The sequence below is a fragment of the Diabrotica undecimpunctata genome, chromosome 9 (genome assembly GCF_040954645.1).
Source record: "Diabrotica undecimpunctata isolate CICGRU chromosome 9, icDiaUnde3, whole genome shotgun sequence".
Classification (NCBI taxonomy): Eukaryota; Metazoa; Arthropoda; class Insecta; order Coleoptera; family Chrysomelidae; genus Diabrotica; species Diabrotica undecimpunctata.
Genome location: NC_092811.1, coordinates 51,649,553 through 51,662,118, shown reverse-complemented (window position 1 = coordinate 51,662,118; position 12,566 = coordinate 51,649,553). Strand labels below are relative to the sequence as shown.

Here is a 12,566-nt window from a genome sequence, read left to right as displayed (position 1 = left end):
AAATCAGGAGTATGCTAAACGGACTAAGGACAAAATAAGTGAGGAAATTGTTGTAACATATTATAACTGCAACAGAAGTGGTAAGATATTCTGGCTATAACGTATATGGTTTAGGTATTCTATAAATATATTTTTCTAGGTGTTAGTCAAGTAAAATTGTCCTCTAATAAACGAAAAAGAAAAATGAAAATTCAAGGATCTTGCAAGCAAGGGATTGCTTGCACTAGTACAATTCAACTGAGAAAATATATTAAAACAGGTCAGTGTGATGTCAAATATGTACCTGAACATTATGATCATGTAACCGAACTCCAGCATTAAAGGATTTCACAATCCAATAAATTAGAGATTGCTGAAAAATTAGCTATGGCAGTTCCTGCATCAAAGTAAAGATAAAATCCACAAGGAAACAAAGTTCCTGTATTTGGCTGTATACCATATATTAAAAAATTTTGAATAAAATCCTTTATAAAAAGGTATATAAAAAACCCAGTTGGGCTATGTTGAATTGACAAAACGTTTTCGGAATGAATATTCCATCATCAGTGTCTAGTTAATACATGGATGTAGCCACTAAATATGTGGGTAAAAACCCTTTAAAAATTATTAAATAAAATTTGGTTTACATTATGTCTAATTTACAGTTAAGATGTTAAAGTTACCGTTGGATTGGTAACATGGCGACATATGACTCTACATTAGTTGCGAGTCCTGAGACGGTATGTCTACGAGGACTTTGTCAAAGCAACATTCAGTTGTTGTAACGAGCGTAAAACTTTTTTATGATAACCTGGCTAATGTAATGGATAAGTACAAATTTGAACCAAATATATAATATTGATGAAACGGGGGTAACGACGGTTCAAAAACCTAGTAAAGTTGTTGCCGAAAAGGGGACAAGACAGGTGGGAGCACTTACATCCGGAGGAAGGGGAATATTGGTGACCATAGCTTTAGCCGTCAATGCTATCGTTAACAGTATACCGCCCATTTTTATTTTTCCACGAAAAAGATACAAGGATCACTTAGTCCGTGATGGTCCAGTGTGGTGTATTGGAGCGGGAAACGCGAGCGGATGGATGCAAGAGGAAGAGTTCTTGGTATACCTTAATTATTTTCAAAAGCATACTAACGCTTCAACCGAAAATAAAGTATTGCTTTTACTTGATAAACACCAGTCGCACATAAGTATACGCTGCTTGGATTTCTGTAAAACAAATGGCATTGTCGTCTTGTCATTGCCCCCGCACTGTTCGCATAAGTTGCAACCTCTGGATCGTTCTATCTACGGTCCCTTCAAAAAGGCTTTCAATTCAAGTTGCGATTCTTGGATGAGAAATAATCCAGGAAAAACGATGACAATTTACGACATACCCAGCATAGCTAAATTATCTCTACCGTTGGCCCTCACGCAATCAAATATTATAGTTGGATTTGCTTGCACAGGCATATATCCCTTTAACAGAGACATATTTACGGAACCAGATTTTGCACCTTCATATGTCACGGATAGACCAGCTCTTAATAACACGACACCATATACCACTGACGTTCTTCAAGAAGCACCTAGTGAAGATCCTCTACATACTAAAGGAGCTGATATCTTGCCAACATCACCACAAAATCACACACCGCCAGCGTCTTGTATTGCTCAAGCATCGCAGGTTGTATTTTCGCCAGAAGCAGTTAGACCGTTGCCGAAAGCGCTCCCTAGAAAAACAATTGGCAAACGAAAAGTGAGGAAGTCTGCAGTTTATACAGATACGCCGGAGAAAATGCTACCCAAGAGGAATATGACGCAACAAAGAAAAAACAGGTTAAGAAAAAAGTGACTGAGGTAAAGGACGAATCAAATACAACTTTTAGAAAATACAAGAAAACCAAACAATGCCAGAACAATCAGCAACAGAGTGATAGCGACGAAGAGGATGATTGCTATTGTCTGGTTTGCTTGGAAGCATATCGTAGTAGTCGCCCTGGAGAGAAATGGGTGCAGTGCACTGAGTGTCGTCATTGGTCCCATGAAGAGTGTACTCGCCAAGAAGAACTATACGTATGCCACAATTGCCTTTCAGAATAAAAAATATTTTATATTGTATGTTTTTCTAAGAAGAACTAGAATAAACACTAGTTTTCTATGTCTTAGTGCTGTTTCAATTGTCCCAGGTATCTGTTTCATTCGTCCCTGCCATGGGGACAATTGAAACAACTTGACAAGTTCAAGTTTTTATTTAATATCTTATTAATGACATTATATAGACAAAATATAATGATATATATGGAAACACAATAGGATACGCTTTTTATAACTAATTTCGTAATTTAGAAATTTGCGATAGATGCGGAGAAAAAAAATCAAAATGCAGAAATGTTTCAATTGTCCCCGGTTTACCCTAGTAACCTTGCGGTATACCGTATAATATACATACGTATACACTTATTACAGGATTATTAACATATTTACCTGTGTTATTAAATAAAATAAAATTATAAATTATGAAATAAAATCGAATTTAATCTAATCTAATATGATCTAATCAAATTAAACTATGTGAAGCACCCTAATAGCACACGTACGTCCAATGGACGTCCATAGTACGTCCTTCATGGACTTTAAGGACGTCCCTCGAACGTCCGCTTTTGTCCCAAGTACGTCCATTTAACATCCTATATTGGTCCCAATGTCGCTGCGCCGAACGTCCTATGGACGTCCATCTTACGTCCCGAGCGGACGTAAAATGGACGTACCGGGACGTTAATTGGACCTTAATCGAACGTCCATAATACGTCCGGAGGACTTACTGGATGGACTTTTGTGATGTTTTCGGACTTCTATTTTACCACTGAGGATGCAAATTAGACGTCAATGCCATTGTATAAAATACTAAAAGTGGCGTCATACTGTGCATACTAGGAGGACCTTACATTTATTATTACATATATTTATATTTATTTATTAATAACAAATGGAATGAAATGGAACAAATTCACTGTCAAAATTATACAAAAATGCAACATTATAGAAATATACACAAAATTACAGATAAAAATAAAATATATACGAATAAAATAAATAAGTACACATTTATAAAAAGTATCATTTTGCACTTTAGTGCTTCAAATAGTACCGAAAGCTATTAATACAGAAGATTCAGACTATACCTATACTTGAACCATAATTAGTTCTGCGGTAAGGAACATGGAGATGGGAATTCTGACGCAGTGAATGAGGAGAAATATAAAACAAACTACATGAAGCAATTCACGAGATTGGTTATTTTATAAAAAAAACCTTAAAAATAAAGATTGAAAGGTAAGTCTTCTGGTAAGAGAATCCAGATACAAGAATTTGATCATACCAGAATAAGAATATGGTCTACACAATTTACAAATACAGTAGATGCTTGTAGACATGTCATATAAATCTAATCGACATAAAAAATGTTTTTTAATGCAAATGATGTTTCTAAGTCCAAGAACGATATTTTTTAAAAATAACTTTATTTACAAGGGACTACTTACTACAGTAAAATGCAAAATAAGAGTGACGCTATACAATGCAAAAGTAAATTTATAATCTCGGTGACGCCGAGGTGTGGCATGCTGACGCTGTCCTTTTATTATAGTTGAATTAGCAGTTCTGGTTTCTTAACTCCTCCGGGGCTAGATGAGAACTATGGGGTGGCATAGTTCGAAGAAATGGAAAATTATCTGGTACCTTTTTTCTCGTACTGTGGATTCTTTTGGTGATTCTGGATTTGTCCTTTTTGTGTATATTCGCCAAATGGTGTAGACAAGGAAAATGATTGCTAAGATATATAAAATTATGGTATAAAAACTGACATGTTGAAAATGAACAGGAACTGTGTCTAGATTGTCTCTTTTGTTTTCTTGATCTGCTAAAGCACTTTGCACATTATTTAATTCATCTAATTTTATCGCGTCTATTTTTACTGGTTTAAAGTTTAGATCACTGACCGGCATTTTTAGTAATACTTCTAAATTTGGCAATTTAAAACGTAATTGTCTATATATATTTCGCACACACTATTGACTTCGATTAAGTAACTACCGTTTAATGGAATATTGTCCGAATTCTTATCGAATTTTTTAATACTGATCACTTTGTTTAGCGTTATTACGATCCACTTATTGTTTTCTAGTTTTTGAATTTTTATATTATTAATTTCTGTTGGCACTGATTGACATTGATTTACAAACTTTGAGTACTGTATGAGTTGAACTTCGCAAGGGGCTGTTGGTGTTACTTCAATTGACTGGACATCGTGGCATAAATATTCTTCTTCTACCAATTTTTGACATTGAACGTTGGCAAGTGCATATTGGTATCGATTGGAAAGTAGGAACTTGGATTTTGGAATAATTGTTCTAAAATAAGTTTGGTATCTGGTCGGAAAGGAATAAAGATGATAATAATCATAGTCATTGATCTCAACAATAGGCAATTCAAGTACAAAAATTATTTTATTTGCTTTACTATAACTTTTTATCTTAATTATTTTTTCAAATAACAAAATATTTTGCAAAGATAATTCAAAAGGGAGTTTGTTATTTTTAAGAAGTTCATTAACGTTTAAAATTTCGAGAAATAGTTCATTTGGGTCGGCTATTGAATTATGAAAGGTATTTAATTTTGAAAAGCTGATAGCAACTTCGATTTTTTCTAATAGATCATAAATAATTTGGAAACTAGTGTAAAATTGCGATACAAGTCTTTCTAGTGTAAAATAATGAAATGTCTCAACTTTTTCTATCTTTATATCTTTAATTAAGTTTTGAACTTCTGTTATTCGTGAGCTTAAAATTAACTGGTTATGGGCTAAGATTTTTGTATTATTTTCAAAATTCTTTATTGAAGAACTTAATAAGGTGATTTGATTTTTAACTATAGTTTTAATATTATTTTGATTATTTGTTAGAGTTGATATAGCGTCGTCGTAACGTTTTGCGTCGACGTTTGTTGCCCAGAGGATGAACCTGCAACGGGAGGTTTCTTTAGTTCTTTGATATGTATAATTTCTGTCTGGTTAATGTCTTTTTTATATTTAAGTCTTTGTCGTACAAGTTCTACTCGGTTTCTGTTAAGAATTTTAGTTATTTTGTAGGGACCTAAGTATGGTTGATGTTTTTTGTTACGTTTTTGGGTATTAGCTTTATAAACTACTTGTCCAATTTTGAATTCTGAATTTATCTCTCCTTGATCGTTTCTTTTATTAATTACTTTAGTTTTATTTTCTGTTAGAGTTTCATGTACTTTTTGGTAAACGTGTTTTAATTTGTCTTTATGATTATTTATATATTCGGAATAGAAATTTTGAGAAAGAAATAGTTCGTTGGGGTTTCTAGAGTCTGTATGTCCGAAAGTCAATTCAAATGGGGTAAATTTTGTGGAACTATGAATAGAATTATTGTAAGCTATAAGAGCATAGTCCATTAAGTCATCTTCGTTAGGATATGTCTGTTTTAGAAGTCTTAAATGTTCGATTAAAGTAGAGTGTATTCGTTCAGCTATTGAATTTGATTCATGGTGGCCAGGAGTAGTAAAATGAACTTTGATTTTGTGTATTGCTAATAAATCTTTTATTACTTCGTTATTAAATTCTCTACCTTTGTCTGCTATTATTAATTGGGGAATGCCGAAAGAAGTGAAGTACTTTATTAAGGATTTCGCAATGTGAATCGCGTTTTTACCTGGAATAGAATAAGCTCGGGCAAATTTAGTAAATGCGTCCGTCATAGTCAAATATTTGTTACCGTCATATGTAAAAATATCTATATGAACAACTTGAAAAGGTTTGCTGGCGGTTTCCGTAAGCATTAGCGGGACATAGGGGGTGTGTCTACCGTATTTATTTTTCTGGCAAATAGAACATTCGTTAATGTAATTAGTAATAGATGTCTTCATATTTTTCCAATAATAATTTTGACGTAATTTTTCGAAAGTTTCATTAATTCCTCTATGGTTAGTTTTTCCTTCGTGGTAATTTTTTAATAAAATGATTTGTTCTTCTTCGTTTGCTACTGTATTAATTAATCTAGTGCATTTAATTAATTTCGGACCATTTTCAGAAAAATGTTTTAGGTAATACTTATTAAAATCATTATACAGGTTGTCTTTACTGAAATATAAATAAAATGTATTGTTAAGATCTGTGTATGCCATAAGAAATTCAAAAATATATTTTTCATTATCAGTTTCAGGAATTTTGACTTTAATTATTTTATGGTTTTGATAAGTTTCATGAGTTATATCGGTTTTTGGGTAAACGTTTGGGTACACTAAAATTTGGTGAACTTTGTTATTTATTATTTCGTCTAAAATGGATATTCCTTGATTTGTTGTTTCATTTGCGGTTGAATGTTGTGTAGATTCATCTGAGGTTTCGTCTGGTGTATCTATTTTGTCTGGAGGTATTCTTATATCAGAAATAATGTTAATTTGTCTTGAGTCGTTATTATTACTTGTTGAAGGTTGTGGGTCTAATGGATTCTCTACAAAATTTTGGAGGTATTTTAAAATATCTTCGTCTACGTCGCCAGGATTATTTACTATTGATTCATCTTCTAATGCGTTAATTGTAATGCGAGATAAACAGTCTGCGTTTGTATTGTGTTTTCCTTTTTTATAAATAATTTTGTAATCGTATTCTTCTAGTTTTAGACGCCATCGTATTAATTTTGAGTTTGGCTCCTTTAGACTGAAAAGCCAAGATAATGGTTTGTGATCCGTGTAAATATAAAATTTTCTTCCGTAAAGGTATGGTCTAAAATGTTTACAGGCCCATACAATTGCTAATAGCTCCTTTTCTATAGTTGAATAATTTGTCTCTGATTTATTTAGAGTTCTCGAGGCGTATGCAATGGGTCGATCATTTGGAACATTTCCTTGTGATAATACAGCTCCAATTGCAAAATTGCTAGCATCTGTCGTTAAAATAAATGGTTGGGAAAAATTCGGATATTGTAGAATGGGGTCGTTTGTTAAGATTTGTTTACAAGTTTCAAAACAATCAATAAAATCTTTATCATGGTTTACTTTAGAACCTTTTTTCAAACATTTGGTCATCGGTTTAGTAATTTTTGCAAAATCTTTTATAAATCGTCTATAGTAACCTAGTAATCCTAAAAAGCTTTTTATTTCAGTTTGGGTTTTTGGAATGGGAAATCTTTTTATGGCGGAGATTTTATCAGGGTTTGGTTTAACGCCTTCAGGGGTAATTACATGTCCTAAATACATAACTGTTTTTTGTAAAAATTCTGACTTGTCTAATTGTACCTTTAAATTACTCTTTCTGAGTCTTTCGAAAACTATTTTTAACTTTTCAAGGTGCTCTTGTAAAGATGTACTATAAATTAAAATATCATCTAAATATACTATACATGTTTCGTCTGTTAATCCTCTTAAAACATTATCAATAACTCTCTGAAAAGTCGAGGGTGCATTTTTCAAACCAAAAGGCATTCTTTTAAATTGAAAGTGACCTTGTGGTGTACTAAAGGCTGTTTTTTCAACATCTTGTGGGTCTACTTCTATTTGGTGGAAGCCACTTGCAAGATCTAGTGTCGAAAAGTAATTTGCTTTCCCTAATTTATCTAAAATTTCTGTTATGTTTGGTAACGGGTATTTATCATCTACGGTTCTCTCGTTTAACTTTCTATAATCTATTACTAGACGCCATTTTCTTTTTCCTGTAGCATCTTGTTTTTTCGGGACCACCCAAATGGGACTCGAAAATGGGGAATTGCTATCTTCTATTATACCTTCTGCTAACATCTTATTTATTTGGAATTTAACTTCTTCTCGGTGAACTTCCGGGAAACGATACGATTTTGTATATATTGCAGAATCATCAGTGAGTTTAATTTTATGTTTAATACTATTAGTAAAACTTAAGGGTATTCCTTCGCAATAAAATATGTCTCTATATTGGAAACAAAGCTTTTTTAGTAATTCTCTTTCTTCTTTGTTACAATGATTTATCCTTATATTTTTTAAATTCCTCTTTAACATGTTATCATTATTAATAGACGTTTCTTCATCAGTTTCCATCTTTCTTATAAAATTTATATTTACTATATCTAATGGTTCTATATCAAAAGGTTCAGTAATACTTAACGTTGTCTTATATTCGCTTATATTCGTAATAGTGGTTATAGCAAAATTATTTTTTACGTTTACTACTGCTTTAGGCATTTCGATTCCTTTACCGAAATTCTTATATTCTAATATACCTAATCCTACATTTAATTTTACCGGTATTTTGACTATTTGCTTAGTTCTAGGGGGAATAATTATGGTATGATTAAAAGTTGATTTGGGATATAATATATTCTTTTTACTGGGTTCAAAAATTATGGGTATCGTTACATAAGGCGTTTTCATTTGTCGCATGTTGACATTAATTGAAGCTTTTAATTTTTGTAATAAATCTATACCAATTAATCCATCGAAATTTTCGCTAAATTTAAAAACATAAAACTTATTATATTGATTCACTTTAAAAATGTTAAAAGCTGGAATATTAATTATTTCATTGTGCATAGAAATTCCGTGAGCCGTTTGTACAATACAGTACAATACAGTATATTAAAATTTTCGTAAGAAATAAAATTTTTATAAAATTTATGCGCTAACTGTGGAGATATCAAACTTTTGGAAGACCCTGTATCTAATAAAAATCTGGCATTGAGTTCAGGAATAATAATATGTGGTAAATCTGCTATCGTTGTATTTAAATATATTATGTCGGATTGTAATTTTCTTGGCGCATGCAAAAATTTGTGTTTTCAACATTTTGAGTGGAATTGTGATATGATCTTTCGTTTGTCTCATTTGGATTGCGATAAGGACTGGATTGAGTTTCATAATTGTTATCGTAAGGCGGTAATGAACTTTGAGTTGGGTGTACGTAATCAGTGGGAAATTTATTTTCAAAGGGGTTTTTGAATTGTATTTGATCGTTATTAATTTGTTGATTAAATAATTGGGTGGAGGTAAAATGTGGTCTAGATCTTAGAGAAGTATTTCGTGAATTTGTATCCATCGGTTCTGGCTGGTATTGATTTTGATTTTGGGGTTTATTAACATTTCTTTGTTGAAAATTAGGGTTATTAGTATGGAAGTTCCTTGGTCGGAAATTAGAATTATTATTGTCGAAATTTCTTGGGTTGAAATTAGAATTATAATTATTGAAATTTCGGAAGTGATTTTGGTGTGGTTGAAAAGTATTGTTAGGATAAAAATTATTATTTTGGTATTGCGGTCTGATGGTTTGATATTGGTAAGGTGGAAATCTCATATTAGGGCGATTTTGTTGAAAATTATTTCTAGGAATAAAAGTTCGATTAGGATTATTGTTTCTCGTAGGGTTATGTCTCGATGATGGTCTAAAAGAATTTTGTGAGTTTAAATTATTTCCACGTTGTAACGAATATAGAAAATTCTCTTCTTCGATAACGAAGCTCATAGCTTTCTCTAAACTGTCTGGGTTTCTCAATCGTATATTTGTTTGTAACGATAAGGGTAAGCCTCTAATGTAAGTTTTTAAACATAAGTCATCGTAACTATTTATTCTAATTCATTTCTCTTGTGCATTAATATTAAGCGTATTTAATTTTTGTGTTACTAAACTACGTGTTTCTTGGCATCGCATGCCAAAATTATAAGGGGTTTCATTCTTGAAAGGCCTCAACGTTATCAGGTCTTGGATAAGGCAATCGAGATCTCTCTGGTCTCCAAAACTAAGATTAAGAGCATCTTTTACGAGTTGCCATGTATTTAATTCTGTCCTAGAACCTATTAACATTTGAGCTCTTCCATTTAATTTACCTAATATAGCTCGAAGTAAAAATGTATTTAAGGTGCCGTCTGTTTGGCTAGCAAAATTAGTTATTAAATTTTCACAATTTTCTATAAATATGGTTAAGGTATGTGGATTACCATTATATGCTGGGATAGAATCGAAGTAAAGTTTTAACAATTGGTAGTTTGTTTGAGCCATTTCGTTATTTTTATCGCTATTTGGTTCTAAAATTAAATTTAATTCTGCTACAAGGCTACTTAAATCTAATTTACTATCAGTTTCACTCATTAAATATTTATTCTTTTTATTTAGATAATATATCAAATTGTAATAAAATATAAAATATGTTTCAATATAAAACTTTCAACTTTAATATAATAAAATATTTTCAAAAATATGATAATATAATATAGTAATAATAATCTTTCTCTTATTAAAAATATCTCATAACATCATAAAATCTTTAAAAATTGTTTACTCTCGTTAGCTCTCTGACTATAAGTATTTTCAAATATGGAAATAATAAAATGGAAAATAAAATGGAAAAAATAGGAAACACTTACATTAAAATGTAGATTTTCAGCATTTCTGCCTATAGGATTCGACGATTTTGTTCTTCTCCCAGGTCTTGTTGAAACTACTGCTTAAATCTGCTGCCTCTAGGGTTCGACGATTTTGTTCTTTCCCCAGGTCTTGGTGATACCTTGTCTAAAGCTGATCTTGGACACTTTCACAAAAGGTTCAGTTTTCCGGTAAATCGTTAAAACGAAAAACTACGCGAAACGGTTCGATTTTTGTAACGGTTAGCGACGTAATTCCCGAAAATCTGTACTGACTGCGCCAATGATGTTTCTAAGTCCAAGAACGATATTTTTAAAAAATAACTTTATTTACAAGGGACTACTTACTACAGTAAAATGCAAAATAAGAGTGACGCTATACAATGCAAAAGTAAATTTATAATCTCGGTGACGCCGAGGTGTGGCATGCTGACGCTGTCCTTTTATTATAGTTGAATTAGCAGTTTTGGTTTCTTAACTTGCAATTATAACATGATCAGTGTAAATTAGTAGAAGTTGAACGACTAGACAGTAAACTATGCTGTCCCGTATGAAGCTGATTCTTCAGATTTACTGTCAAAAAATCAATCAGTAAAGCCTCGAAAATTTTAGGAATAGCAGAACGAATTATAATGGAACGATAATTAGGAATCAATGAGTTAAGGATAAAATCAATAAATAAATTGTGATGAAAAGTGACCCTCAGTCAGAGATATATTAAAATAAGCCATAGAGGCCTACATAAAAAGAATGCACAATTCCTTAAAAATAAGTTAAGATATTCCGTCTGGACCAATACCTTTATTGGTATTAGGACACTGTAAGCATGCTAGAATGTCACAAATTTTAATAGCTAAAGAGTGAATATGGCTGTGACTGATATGGGATCTTTGACTACACTTGCCTACACAGGAGAAAGAAGGATTGTAAATACTGCTAAAGAAATTGGCAAAATCATTGAAACTGTGGCTCACTAAAAACAGAACCATTCAACTTCCCCTATCACTTCCCATTCTGATTTCCCTTACAATTGTGTGGTAGGCAATTAAAAGCAGACAGGTCAATTGTTGAGTTTTAAAAGTTGAAATCATAAGTATGAAAAAGATCAATACTTAATATGGAACTTTGTCTGTTTTATTTCAGCAGTAGATAAATTTTTAGGTACCTATTTTTAATAATTAAAAATGTCTCAAAAATTGACTGTTCCTTTCTGTCCACCAACCACACAATTTAACCATTACAAAATTATCATATTTGCTAATGCAACATGCAAATTAAATTTTATCTGCCCTCTCTTTAGATCTCCTCAGATATTTCATTATCAAGTTTCAATCTCCTTGAACCCTTGAAGTCTTCATACCAACGCTGGTTTTGGAGTTTTTCCAAGCAGCATCTGAAAACAAAATTAATGTACATTCATAAATTGAACAAATTAATTTCGGATGTAGTTCATTATACTTTGCTTATTGTGAATAAATCATCATTCAAAGGCGTAAAATTAAACACATGAATTTCAAGTGCTGTGGTTTTAACGAATCTCACCTGAACTAGAAGAATACCAACCCAACCATTGGTATTAATTTCTAATGACCAAATGAGCAGTAATTACACTTTGATACTTAAAAAACAAAAATAACAGTGTATAAATAAAATATACGGCCAACAACAAACCTTCATCTCATATAGCCTAGCTGTAGTTCTTAAAGCAATCTCATAGCCAGACCTGAACATTTGTGAGTTGGTAAATTTTGCCATCTAAATTACATAATAACACACAGTTAACAATATGCTTCATCGGCTGTATGTTTCCACTTAAGCGATAGTGTAAATTCTTAAATGTACTTCATATTGATTTATGTTTACAAGTTACAAACCTTATAAAATCAGAGCTATATGTGTGTCTTCAAAAGCTTTATATTGCTTTTTCCCCAGCCAACTATATTTTCCTTGAATTTTATTGCAGATCAGCTTCTTAAGGCTTCCCCTAACAAATTTGTTTATGGTCTCCTCACCAATTTTGGAAAGCTCATTATCCTAAAATATAAGTCAACATGTAGCAGTAATCTAACTACCCCACAAACTTGATCATCTATGCTTAATTATTTTAGCTTAAACTATCTAATAAAAAAACAGTGTCTATTACAAAATCAATCAAACATTCATTTGCAAATTTTGGTTTCTC

At 31.9% G+C, this 12,566-nt stretch overlaps 1 protein-coding gene across 1 annotated transcript; it reads right to left on the bottom strand.

Annotated features, from left to right (window-relative positions):
• Positions 1–9,599: 9,599 nt before the first annotated feature.
• Positions 9,600–10,112, bottom strand: LOC140450721 (uncharacterized). Its single transcript, XM_072544392.1, has one exon. It carries the CDS (start codon positions 10,110–10,112, stop codon positions 9,600–9,602), a length of 513 nt encoding a protein of 170 aa, XP_072400493.1.
• Positions 10,113–12,566: the final 2,454 nt, after the last annotated feature.